Source organism: Rhinopithecus roxellana, chromosome 8, assembly GCF_007565055.1.
Source record: "Rhinopithecus roxellana isolate Shanxi Qingling chromosome 8, ASM756505v1, whole genome shotgun sequence".
Taxonomy (NCBI): Eukaryota; Metazoa; Chordata; class Mammalia; order Primates; family Cercopithecidae; genus Rhinopithecus; species Rhinopithecus roxellana.
This window is the reverse complement of record NC_044556.1, coordinates 77,199,948-77,212,987: the sequence shown is the minus strand read 5'-3', so window position 1 is coordinate 77,212,987 and position 13,040 is coordinate 77,199,948. Positions and strand designations below refer to the sequence as shown.

The window sequence follows — 13,040 nt, the reverse complement described above, 5'->3', positions numbered from 1 at the left end:
GATTACAGGCCTGTGCCACCACGCCCGACTAATTTTGTATTTTTAGTAGAGATGGGGTTTCTCCATGTTGGTAGGGCTGATCTCGAACTCCTGACCTCAGGTAATCCGCCCGCCTTGGCCTCCCAAAGTGCTGGAATTATAGGCATGAGCCACTGTGCCTGGCCTATTTTCTTTAATGAGTAGGTTTTTCACATTTCATTACAAAAGTATTGGAAAAATTATATACCCCTTTAATACCTTACGGTTTCCACCATATTGAACACTTGTTAAATGGAAAAATTTCAAGGAAGCAGTGTAGTACAGTACAGTGCCCAGTTTCTGGAGTAACACCACTTAAGGTTAAAAAAAAAATCACAGTTTTGCCACTTGTTGGCTGTTTAATCTTTGAGCAAAGTCTAAATTTTTTGTTCCTCAGTTTCCTTACATATTTATCTCATAGGGTCATTGTGAAAATAAAAATAATCCATGTGAAGTACTTAGGTGAGAACTTGGTTTATAACAAACACTCGGATGAACATGGCCGCAACAGTTGAAGCTGGAATGGTTGTCAAAATCTCTGCACTTGCAAACAAAAAGGGGATATTCAAAATTAAATGACAGTCACTGAGGTGACATATCTTAGTAAGTGGAACTTGTCAATTAAACAGCTTGGGATATGTCTGCACTGCATGCTATTCTAACTGCACCTAATTTGGCCCCAAATTTAATTACATGCATGTATCTATTTCACACATGAGCATGTTCTCAAAAGATATCTAACACAAACCAAGAGTTTCAAACCCCAAAGGGCTCAGTTCTGTTTCTCTAAATGTCTGGGCTTATTTTCTAAAATAGGTTTTTCAGGCCAAATGTTTCCCAGAAACCTACATGACAGAATGGAGACAGAGAATGAGAAGACTTGCAGTTATGCCTTGGCTGTATTACAAATTCAACCAGCTGCCTTTCAGTCAAATTTCAAGACATTTGTTCCCTGAAACACAGAATGGGAGGAATTGCTTACTTTCTTATTTCAAAGATAGTGTAAGAGGCATATACAACTCACAGATCTGTGGGAAGAATTCTATATGAAATAAATCATAAAATATCTCTTTCCTCTTCCTGTCTGCTTTTTTCCCATTAACATATAATTCATTCTTAATCAGATGAACTTTAACTTGATTGCAAATTAAATTAGACTATAAAAAAGGAATCAAAACAGTACCTATCATGATGTGATGGTTAATTTTATGTGTCAACTTGACTGGACCACAGGGTGCCCAAATACTTGGCCAGACATTATTTTGGGTATTTCTGTGAGGGTGTTTTGGATGAGATTAACATTTAAATTGGCAGACAGAGTAAAGCAGATTGCTCTTCTCAATGTAGGTGGGCCTCATCCAATCAGTTGAAGGTCTGAGTAGAACAAAATACTATCTTCCCCCAAGTAAAAGAGAATTCTCCTTCCTGACAGGCTTTGAACTGGATCATTGGCTCTTCCAGCCCGCTGAACATCAGCTCTGCAGATGTTTTTTTTTTTTTGAGACAGTGTCTTACTTTGTCACCCAGACTGGAGTGCAGTGGCATGATTTTGGCTCACTGCAACCTGTCTCCCATGTTCAAGCGATTCTCCTGCCTCAGCCTCCCGAATAGCTGGGACTACAGGTCCCCACCACCATGCCTGGCTAATTTTTGTATTTTCTAGTAGAGATGGGGTTTCATCATGTTGGCCAGGGTTATCTTGAACTCCCAACCTCAAAGGATCCGCTCACCTCAGTCTCCCAAAGTGTTGGGACTACAGGCGTGAGCCACTGCCCCCAGCCAATCTCTGCAGATTTTGGATTTGCCAGCCTCCATAATTGTGTAAGCCAACTCCTTGTAATAAACACACATAAATTTAGATATCTATATCTCCCTATATGTTTATTTCTATATATCTTTTACTTACAATATTTACCAATCTCTCTTATTGGTTCTGTTTCCCTGGAGAACTCTAATATAGAACAATAAATACCATTATACCAAAACTGCAGCTAAAACTTCAGAGAATTCAGGTCATGCTGGAAAACTAAAGGCAGGCAGGGGTTTTCTAACAACAGAGGTCATTGGCCGGGTGTGGTGGCTCAAGCCTGTAATCCCAGCACTTTGGGAGGCCCAGACGGGCGGATCACGAGGTCAGGAGATCGAGACCATCCTGGCTAACACGGTGGAACCCCGTCTCTACTAAAAAATACAAAAAACTAGCCAGGCGAGGTGGCGGGCGCCTGTAGTCCCAGCTACTCGGGAGGCTGAGGCAGGAGAATGGTGTAAACCCGGGAGGCGGAGCTTGCAGTGAACTGAGATCCGGCCACTGCACTCCAGCCTGGGCGACAGAACAAGGCTCCGTCTCAAAAACAAAAACAAAAACAAAAAACAAACAAACAAAAAAAGGTCATATATTCTGACCATATCCTGAAGTCTCTGGTATGTATGGCAGAATAAAAAAAAATGTAGAAATATGGCAAAACCCTGTCTCTACAACAAATACAAAAATCAGCTGGGTGCAGGGGCATGAGCCTGTAGTCTTAATTACTCATGAGGCCGAGGTGGGGAGGTTGGAGGATTGCTTGAGTCCAGGAGGTTGAGGCTGTAGCAAGCCAAGATTGCACCACTACACTCCAGCCGGGGTGACAGAGTGAGACCCTATCTCAAAAAAAAAAAAAAGACATAATGCGAGGCTGGGTGTGTGATGGCTCATGTCTCCTATAATCCCAGCACTGTGGGAGGCAGAGGCAGGAAGATCACCTGAGTTCAGGAGTTCAAGACTAGCCTGGGCAAAATGGTGAAACCCTGTCTTTACAAAAATACAAAAATTGGCCAGGTGTGGTGGCATGCTGGGACATATAGTCCCAGCTACTCGAGGTTGAGGTGGGAGGATGGCTTGCATCCAGGAGGTCAAGGCTGCAGTAAGCTGATATTGTGCCACTGCACTCCAGCTTCAGTGACAGTGAGACCCCCTCTCAAAACAAACAAAAAAAGCCCAACTATATATATATATCATATATATATATATCATATATATAATTACATGTAGAGTTCTTTCCAGAATACCTCATTTTCTAGTGACTTCCTGCCTATCCTAACCTGCAGCTTTGGGGGTTATTTGGCTTTAACAGATGAGTCACTTACACAGCTGAGGAAATCTTCCTATACACAGTGAACCAAGAAGGGTGGAGGGGAAAAGTGCATTGAGTTTTGTTTCCTTGAGCAACCTGGTTACTAGATTTTACAGAATTCTATGGAAATTTTTACATCCTCTAACCACGGCCTTAGCCACTGCCTACAAAAGTATCAGGCTCAAGAAAGGCCTCACATTAGATGAGATAGTATCCTGAGGACCGAAGAGAGACCACCTACAGAAAAAGTTAAATCTGGAGATAACTAGGAAACAGTGAGGGACCCCAGCTGGAGAAAGTCAATCAGGGAAACATTGTGGGGTAATTCTGGCTCAATAGCAGTGATAAAGCAGCAAACCCTTCTTTACTGCTAAAGGACCTTCCCTGACCTACAATCTCCTCTGCCCCGCTTATATGGTCACTCAGCTAAGTGACCAAATTTCTTCTATTCAAATAAGAAAGCCAGGGCAGACACTACCCCCACAGCTGTGTTCTCAGCCCTCCCTTAGGGTTTCTGAGAACACTCTTGGGGAACTACATTTTCTTTTCAGCCAAAAGCCACCTGAGTGGTTGGAGAGGCATCTTGTCTCAAATATAGGTCCGTCTCTAGGGAGGGGCTACAATATCTATGTTCCAAACAATTTTGGACGCTACCCCTTTTGAATGCACCAAAGAGGGAGCATCTGAATGATAAGACCTAATTATTTTTAGTAGCATCACATTTCCATTCATGTAAATATTTTATTTTCCTAATCATAATTGCTTTTCTTTTATGGATAGGGGCATGAAGAAGAATTAGTTACATTTCAGTTCTTTCTTTAATTAGTTTAGGCCTGTAATGTTCACCAGTTGGGAGAGAATATCCAGAAGGGCTGGCTGGCTGGCCAGCCTCTAGCAATGCTTGAAAAGGCAGGTAAATCCTGAGTCAGCAAATGGGAAAAGAAAGCACATTCAGTTTTTCAACAAGGTCACATTTTCAAGCAGTATTTGGCATGTTACATCAAGTACTGAATTGGTACTAGGCAGATGGATCTAAGCAATTGGTATTAGTAAGTTAACAGGTAAACAGAATAATATTTACCTTCATTTTAAAAGAAGGTATTTAACTGCATTTCTCACTTGTAAGTGGGAGGTAAACATTGGACACACACATAAAGATGAGAACAACAGACACTGGGGACTCCCAAAAGTGGGGAGAGAAAACTCCCAAAAGAGTTGAAAAACTGCCTACTGGATGCTATGTTCACTACTTGGGAGACAGGCTAAGCAGAAACCCAAGCTTTAGCATCACACAATATATCCATGTAACAAACTTGCACACGTATCCTTTGAATCAAAAATTTAAAAAATAAAATTTAAAAAATGAAAAGGTATTTAAAAAATAAACAGGTATTTAAAAAATAAAGTCTCCATTTCCGCAATCCTCTTGAGCTATCCGTATAAAACAGCACTTTGACAAACTCACATTAAAGGCCAATAACTACCATGAATACAAGACTTAGTTCTCATTTATTTGTGATTTTGCAGGTGTTCAAACCAATGAATGAAAATCAATGATCTCTTCATATCAATGAAATTTGCTACTCCACTATTATCTTCAGAATCATAGTAATCAAAATGCTACCTGAAAATGGTAATACAAAAGAGAACTATTAATACAAGGTTCCAGAAGACTGTGCAAGTTAAAATAATTGGCATTCAAAAAACACACAACAAACCACCAAAGGGTTTGGCCCCTTTTCTCTCTCTGATATGTGGCCTCTGATCTCTTAGGGCAGTGGTTTTCAACGTCTGTGTAGCAGAATCACCCGAAAAGCTAACAGAACATATAGAAACCCAGGATTTGTATTTAAATGTAAATACAAAAGGCCTGGGTCTCTGTATCTTTACCAAGTTCTCCAGGAATGGTTTTCAAACCAGGCTAATCACAATCACCAGGGAAGCTTTGAAAACAACACATTCCTAGGCTTCATTCCTAGAAATTCTGATTCAGTAGGTTTGAGGATGGGACCCAAAAATCTTTTTTTTTTTTTTTTTGAGATGGAGTTTCACTCTTGCTGCCCAGGCTGGAGTGTAATGGTGCGATCTCAGCTCACTGCAACCTCTACCTCCCGGGTTCAAGCAATTCTCCTGCCTCAGCCACCCAAGTAGCTGGGATTACAGGCATGCCCCACCATGCCCAGCTAATTTTTTGTATTTTTAGTAGAGACGGGGTTTCAGTATGTTGGCCAGGTTGGTCTTGAACTCCTGACCTCAGGCAATCCACCTGCCTCAGCCTCCCAAAATGCTGGGATTACAGGCATGAGTTGCTACATGCGGCTCAGGACCCAAAAATCTTAAAACATTTAAAAAATTTTAACAAACTTCCCAGGTATTCCTGATCAGCCAGATTTGGGAACTACTGACTTAGCAAACTTATTTCAGGTCTATCAAAGAACTTCAGGCCTCTGAGTTTACTAAGAATATCGATAACTTTGGTTAGGTTATAAACCACCATCCTAGAGAGAATTTAACAAATTAAACGGTCTGGTAGTGATTTGATACTAAAAAGCCCTGCCCAATTTAGTACTTAAATTACCTAATGATTTTCTGTCTATCCACTTTCCTCCCCCAGGCTAGGGCCTGCATGTAATATGTTTCCTATGACTAAGTGCCTATGTGCTCACAAAGTTGCCCCAGTGGAGGCTGTTAACTTCTCCCTTTTCTTCTTCCATTTAGATTCCCAAAGCTGTGAGGAGCAGACCTATTTTGAAGCATCACAGCCAACTGATGTCACTTGCAGTATTATCCATTAAGACATCAACCCAGAAACCTGCAAACTGGAGACACTAGACAACCCTATCATGAGGATTAAGCTTTTTGTGGAAGAAAATGCTCTCATTGCATGAAATAGGTAGTTTAAAAATGACTTTTTTTTGTTTTTTGTTTTTTGAGATGGAGTCTTGCTCTGTCACCCAGGCTGAAGTGCAGTGGCATGATCTCGGTTCACTGCAACCTCTGTCTCCCAGTCTCAAACGATTCTCCCACCTCAGTCTCCAGAGTAGGCACAGGGATTACAGACACGTGCCATCACGCCCAGCTAATTTTTGTACTTTTAGTAGAGATGGGGTTTTGCCATGCTGGCCAGGTTGGTCTCAAACTCCTGGACTCAAGTGATCTGTCTTGGCCTCCCCAAATGCTGGGATTACAGGCATGAGCCACCATGCCCGGCCAAAAAACTTGACTATTCTTGATGCCAAGACAAGAGAAACTTAATTATGACTTTAGAAGTTTCAAAAATACAGTGACTTCTGGGTCACTTCTAATAGCCAAAAATCCGTAGATGTCCAGACCCCCTCCTTCTGCATTCCAGAATCAGATGTTTACATTCCAAGACAGAAAGAATCTGAAACAATGGCCTACAAGAAATTTGGGGAATGACATTTGATCTCATTTTCCTCTCAATTGGAGGTCATGATATCAATGAATATCAAATGGAAAAATAAGCTCAAAAGTAGGTGAGAATCATGATCTCTAAAACACAGGTGCTGATTTCTAATCCTTCTCACAAAATTCCGAATCACAAATCGAGGGCTGATGAGATGATCTTACACAGAAGGCACTAACTGGCACTAACATGAGCCAGCAACACGTCAAAGACTAATCCAGGAGATGCAGAAATGCACAAAGGTCCCAGGTGTCTTTTCTAAATGACAATGGGCCTCCTTACTGGACAGTAGTCAGGAGACAATTCAAATGTACTTAAAACTGTCAAGTGGGCAACCAAAGGGAAGAGACTTAAAAGACCTCCCAGAACTGGGATGGAAAACAAGCCAAACACTACTAGCAGCAGGACCAGCTGGAGGACTTGGTTTGTAGATTGATGTAGTCTCCTTGGGTAGACAAAGACATGATATCTTCTCTGGAATTTCTCATCATCTTTTCAATGAGGACTCTAAAAAACAAAAAATAAGCCTGAGAAGCTTATTTTGGAGGAAAAGTAGAAATGGCAGATGTAGTCTGGTTTATCATCAGAGACTATTTGGTAAAGCCAGAAGGTTTACATGCCCCTTTGTCCCCAGTTATCTCAGGAGAGAAGACAGTATCCCTGACCTTTAGGGACTGGCATTCCAGTGGCTCAGTCTGTCACTGTTGGCTCAGAAACAAGAAAAGAGGGTCCACAGGGCCACGGTGGAAGATGGATACCTCTGCATACCTATCAGCATGAGCTACTTACCTCATAGCCTCATTAATATTTTTGTTCTCCTTGACTGATGTTTCTGTCCAACCTGTGAAACCATTCTCTTTACTGAAACGGTCAATCTGGTCCCGGCTCACTGCCCAAGGGGACAGATCACACTGGTAAAGAGAAAAAAATAAAAGGCAATATCATAAACTTCCTGGGAATAAGAATATGGCTAGATACTGTGGATTTTAAATATTTTTCCACCAATGGATAAGAACACCAGCATTGGAAATTTACAGTTGACATTCTTCCCAAAGAAAGTCTCACCCTTGGCCGGGCGCGGTGGCTCACACCTGTAATCCCAGCACTTTGGGAGGCCGAGGCGGGCAGATCATGAGGTCAGGAGATTGAGACCATCCTGGCTAACACGATGAAATCCCGTCTCTACTAAAAATACAAAAAATTAGCCAGATGTGGTGGCAGGCACCTGTAGTCCCAGCTACTCAGGTGGCTGAGGCAGGAGAATGACGTGAACCCGGGAGGTGGAGCTTGCAGTGAGCCGAGATCGCGCCACTGCACTCCAGCCTGGGCGACAGAGCGAGACTCCGTCTCGGGAAAAAAAAAAAAAAGGAAAGTCTCACCCTCAACATCCTTTGAAAGGAGGTAGAGATGATTCTGCCAACTTAAGAAGGGGAAATGGATGCCCAGAATCAGAGATTTTACTTCCTTTTTAACCACAGATAAAGGCTAGGGATCATTTTCTTTTTTTTTTTTTTTGAGACAGAGTCTCGCACTGTCACCCAGGCTGGAGTGCAGTGGCACGATCTCGGCTCAGTGCAAGCTCCGCCTCCCAGTTTCACGCCATTCTCCTGCCTCGGCCTCCCAAGTAGCTGGGACTACAGGTGCCCGCCACAACACCCAGCTAAATTTTTGTATTTTTAGTAGAGATGGGGTTTCACCATGTTAGCCAGGATGGTCTCGATCTCCTGACCTTGCGGTCCGCCTGCCTCGGCCTCCCAAAATGCTAGGATTACAGGCATGAGCCACGGCGCGTGGCAGGCTAGGGACCATTTTCTGAGATTGGCCACATACCTTGTTGGCCAAGAGCAGGCAGGGCACTGGCTCTCCATTGGGTAGTGTGAGCTTGCTGTCTAGGTCCTGTTTCCACCTCTGGCTGTTGCTGAAGGTAGTGGCATTGGTAACGTCAAACATAATAACACAGGCAGAGGCATCCCGATAATACAGTCGTGTCATAGAGGTGAAGCGCTCCTGCCCTGGGGAGAAAAGGGAGAGTTCTCAAGAAGGTGACCCAAGAGCCAGCCTCCACATCCTCTCTAACACCTCAGCCTCTCCCCATTCCTTGTGGAGGGGGGCAGTAAGCATATGTGGCAGAGGGAGTCACTCACTTTACCCCTCTGACTCTTGGTTTTCTATCTATCCCGTAAAGGGATAATGAAGCTTGATTATTTCCAAGGCAGATTCCGCACCCTGATTGCTCCAGTCCATATCCCTGCTCTGCTGCATACTATTTGACTTCAGGCAAATTAAGCTCTCAGTGCTTCAGATTTCTCATTTGTAAAGTAAAGATAAAAGCAGTAGCTTTTTTCTTTTTTTTAAAGAGTTTCACTCCTGTTGCCCAGACTGGAGTGCAATGGTGCCATCTAGGCTCACTGCAACCTCCGCCTCCCAGGTTCAAGTGATTCTCCAAAAGCAGTAGCTTTTATGATAGGGTTGGTGTGAGGATTAATGAGTCAGTGAATTTAAAATGCTTAGAAGAATGCTTGGCACATAATAAGGATTCATTATTTTTACTGTATCTATTTTCTGGGGATCTTGTTTTTCACTAAGGTCAGCCTTAAACCTAGAAAAAGTACCCTCCCCTGCTGTGGGAGTGTGCACTATAGTCTGGACAATCCACCACCTTGCCAGCCCCTCCATCCCCATAGAGACTGCTCTAGATCTATTCAGGGCAAAACATCTACAAAAGCTCTGCACCTATTCAGCTCGTGTGTCCTCAGAGCAGCTCAATCATTCCAGCTTCAGAAAAACAATTTCTGGTTTTGCTGCCCCATTTTTTTTTTTCCTCAGAGTTTCCTGGTTAAATCAAAATTTCTTCCCTCGTTCCTATCCAGCCCTCCCACTTTACCTGCAATATCCCACAGCTGAAGTCGCACTATCTCGGAGTCAGACCACTGGAGAACCTTCAGAGCAAAATCCACTGAAAATATATGTACATTATACCTTAATAAAATTTCACTGTAAAAAATGAATAGGGATAAACTCAAATCAAATAGGCAGTGACAACCCGATGGACACACAACTCGAATCCCATGTTTATCTTTAAGCCCTCAATTCACTGAGATGAGTCCACACGTGTGCATTAAGTGTGAGATGGATGGTTCATACTCACTCTCCAAAGGAGTTTCCAGCTTTTACTCTCCTGTCAAGCTCATTTGTTTGCTACTACTTGTCTCCAAGACTGGGGGTGGGAGTAACTATGAAAACAACTCTCATTCTCAGGTTAAAGAGTTTCTGGGAGATTTAGGGGGTTTTCTCAGGGAAGGGGTGATGGGGGAGAAGGGGGAAATGAGACAAGTGTGGTTGTTTTTGTATCTTCCACATTCAATTTCACTGCTGGTTTCTAATCAAATTGTATTATGAAAACAACACACCCTGGGGAACTCTACATCCACCATAAGGTTGCAGGTATTATCTTGGGCAAGAATGGAATAAACGGAAAAGGTCCCAGAGGAGTCCCAAGAAGACACTGCGTGGATGTTGCTGAAGAGTCCTGCTGGAATCTACCACAAAGTCTGCAGATGCTGAGACTCCTTAAGGCTAAGCATTCCATGGGGAAAAGCTTTTGGCTAAGGAGAGAAACACAGTAATTTCTGAGGTTTGGAAATACTATCTTTCACATGTGTAACAGGATTCACAGCTAAGGGAAATTTAGACGAAACACTGAAAAAAAAATTAGCCAGAGTCAATTATATTCTTTGCTAAAGGAAAACTACAGCAATTGTTAAAAATTAACTATTTTTTTTTTTTTTTTTTTTTTTTGAGACAGAGTCTTGCTCTGCCGCCCAGGCTGGAGTGCAGTGGCCGGCTCTCAGCTCACTGCAAGCTCCGCCTCCCGGGTTCACGCCATTCTCCTGTCTCAGCCTCCCGAGTAGCTGGGACTACAGGCGCCCGCCTCGTCGCCCGGCTAGTTTTTTGTATTTTTTAGTAGAGACGGGGTTTCATCGTATTAGCCAGGATGGTCTCGATCTCCTGACCTCATGATCCGCCCGTCTCGGCCTCCCAAAGTGCTGGGATTACAGGCTTGAGCCACCGCGCCCGGCCAAAAATTAACTATTAATAGCAGGCCAATTTTAACCCAAATCCGTGAAATAGGGACCCTTATATTATTTAGGAGTGGAAGGGCAGAGAGGTCAGGATAGTGTGTCTGAAACTTTGAACCTTTAATTTTGCCAGACTTAAATTTTTTGTTCCTTTGTTTTTGAGACAGGGTCTCACTCTGTTGCCCAGGCTACAGTGCAGTGAGTGGTGTGAATGGGGCTTACTAAAGCCTTGACCTCCCGAGTTCAAGCAATCTTCTAGTCTGAGTTTCCGGAGTAGCCGGAACCACGGCTAGTTTTTTCTTTAATTTTTGTAAAGGTGGGGTCTTGCCATGTTTCCCATGGCTGCTCTCGAACTCCTGGGCTCAAGCAATCCTCCTGCCTCAGCCTCCTAAAGTGCTGGGATTGCAAGTATGAACCACTGTACTGGGCCCTACTGGGGGTTCTTAAGGAGAATGTTTCAATTGCAATGTAAATGCTTAATTTCTTTTTAAACTTCCATATGAACAGGAGCACACATTTTCACTTTTTCCATTGGTACGTTTTTCTCCCCTTAAAGCAAGTTCTTTTAAGAGAGAAAATTTTAAGTTACTCTCCCCCATCACCAGCTCTTCCTAAATACCTTCTAATTAACAATAAGGCATTTCTACCTCTGAAAAAATATCAAGTTGAGTCCAAAGGCCACACCCGGGAAAGAAATGAATGCACTCAGTGTTCCCTTCCTCCCTACCTTCTTCAGTTTGAGGAAAAAAGTGGTGGGTAGATAGGTCAGAGAAGTGGTATATTTCACGTTCTTCGAAGAATTCCTAGGTTACCTTTATTTAAGCAATCAATGGACAAAAACACAGCTCATCAGCCCTCATGGGCATCTGACTGCGTAGCCAAGGGGCTCGTTTGGGGATTTTGTGTTTTCCATCCCACCCACAGCCCCACAACAAAGCTAGAGTCCTTCAGACCAGTTCCGCTTCCTGCGTTCTCCCACTGAAGCCAGGTTAAACACCTTGCGGTTCCTTCCTCAACAGAGGGGCAGAACTACAGCCCCAGCCGGCACCTAACCAGGAGGCCCCCAGAGGATCTCAGCTGCTTCTGCTGATTGGAGAGATGCCAGACAGCTGAAAGGCTGGAGACTTGAGTTCACAGTGCGCCTGCAATAAACAGCAATTGCTTATCCTCATCCTCCCTTCCCTATTTCTCATCTTCACGCCTTTGCTCTTACCTTTCTCCTGGCAGTGGGGTCAGGTTGGGAAAAATCTAACTGGGGAAACTCAAGAGAGGCGTGTAAACGAAACACCCGGCAATTACACCATCTAGGTTCCCAGACAGTACTTCCTAACCCGAAGAAGGACCCAACAATCGACAGCAAATCCCGATCCCACTTGGGTTCCCAGACAGTACTTCCTGACCCGAAGAAGGACCCAACAACCGACAGCAAATCCGGATCCCACTTGGGTCCCCAGCTCGAGTACGCGGTCGAGGCCTCCTCCTCCCCGTCCCCCGAGAGACGTCTCACCTCCCACCGTGGACTTGTAGTGTTTGCTGAAGCTGTCCTGGGAATATCGCTGCACCAGCGACGTCTTGCCCACTGCGGCGTCCCCCACCACCAGAACTTTGAACAGGTGGTCGCGGCTGCCCATGGCTAGCGGGGGGTGCGTTTTAGGGAGGCGGGAAGTGGGGGCGTCGCTTGTTTTAACCCCTTTGGCTCCGGACCCTCTTCAAACTGAAGTGAGGCATTCCCACCCACCGCCTGTGTGGGCTGCTCTGACGAGAAAACAAAAAAGGAAACTTTGCACTCAACCTATACGTGCTTCCTCCCCGGGCGGCCGCAACCTGGGTGGGGCGCAGGGCGCAAGCTCCGAGCCCCCGGCTGTTCGCACCTTCCCCACCCCCTCCTGGCCTGACTGCCGAGAAACGGGACCAGGCGCCTCGGAACCTCCCCACCAAGACTTTCCCGGAGCTGTTCCGAGTCAGTGACTGAATCCCAGTCAGCTCATTACACCACTGGGGCCAGATGATGAGGACCCTCCCCTTGCAGCACATACCAAATTGTGAGGAAGGAGCAGCCGGTACCTTTCTATTCCCTAGACGCCGTCCCGCGCCTCTCTCTCGCCTTCCTCCGCCAGCGTCACGTGCAGGGTTGCCTGGAGCACTACATTTCCCAGCTTTCCTCACGGTAAAGAGAACCAGCCAAGTGCGGAGGCTCACCCGCGAAGCCTCCTGGGAAATGTAGTGTATTCTTTTTTTCGTTTTAAGCCAACCTACACAAAGTTTCAAGGCTTCAAAACTCCTTCAACAGTTCGGAATCTTATTTTGAAACAATTCTGGGTCAGTAAAGATCCCTTAAGAGGAGATTTGTGCAACGTGATCTCACTGGCCTGAATCCATCCCCAGTCTTCTGTCTTTAAAGGT

At 44.4% G+C, this 13,040-nt stretch overlaps 1 protein-coding gene across 8 annotated transcripts; it reads right to left on the bottom strand.

Annotated features, from left to right (window-relative positions):
* Positions 1-4,621: 4,621 nt before the first annotated feature.
* On the bottom strand, positions 4,622-12,782 carry RAB29 (RAB29, member RAS oncogene family). 8 transcript variants are annotated; one of them, XM_010362478.2, is made up of 7 exons: positions 12,674-12,782; positions 12,145-12,387; positions 9,443-9,514; positions 8,389-8,570; positions 7,348-7,469; positions 6,918-7,065; positions 4,622-4,755 (listed from the first exon to the last, which is right to left on the bottom strand). In XM_010362478.2, exons 2-6 carry the CDS (start codon positions 12,266-12,268, stop codon positions 6,954-6,956), a joined length of 612 nt encoding a protein of 203 aa, XP_010360780.1. In that variant the 5' UTR covers positions 12,269-12,387; positions 12,674-12,782; the 3' UTR covers positions 4,622-4,755; positions 6,918-6,953. The 8 variants fall into 8 exon arrangements, with proteins under 8 accessions (XP_010360780.1, XP_010360779.1, XP_030792449.1 ...); XM_010362477.1 differs by having other exon boundaries at positions 4,622-7,065; XM_030936589.1 differs by having other exon boundaries at positions 4,622-7,065; positions 12,145-12,392; positions 12,674-12,775.
* Between the last annotated feature and the right edge of the window lie 258 nt (positions 12,783-13,040).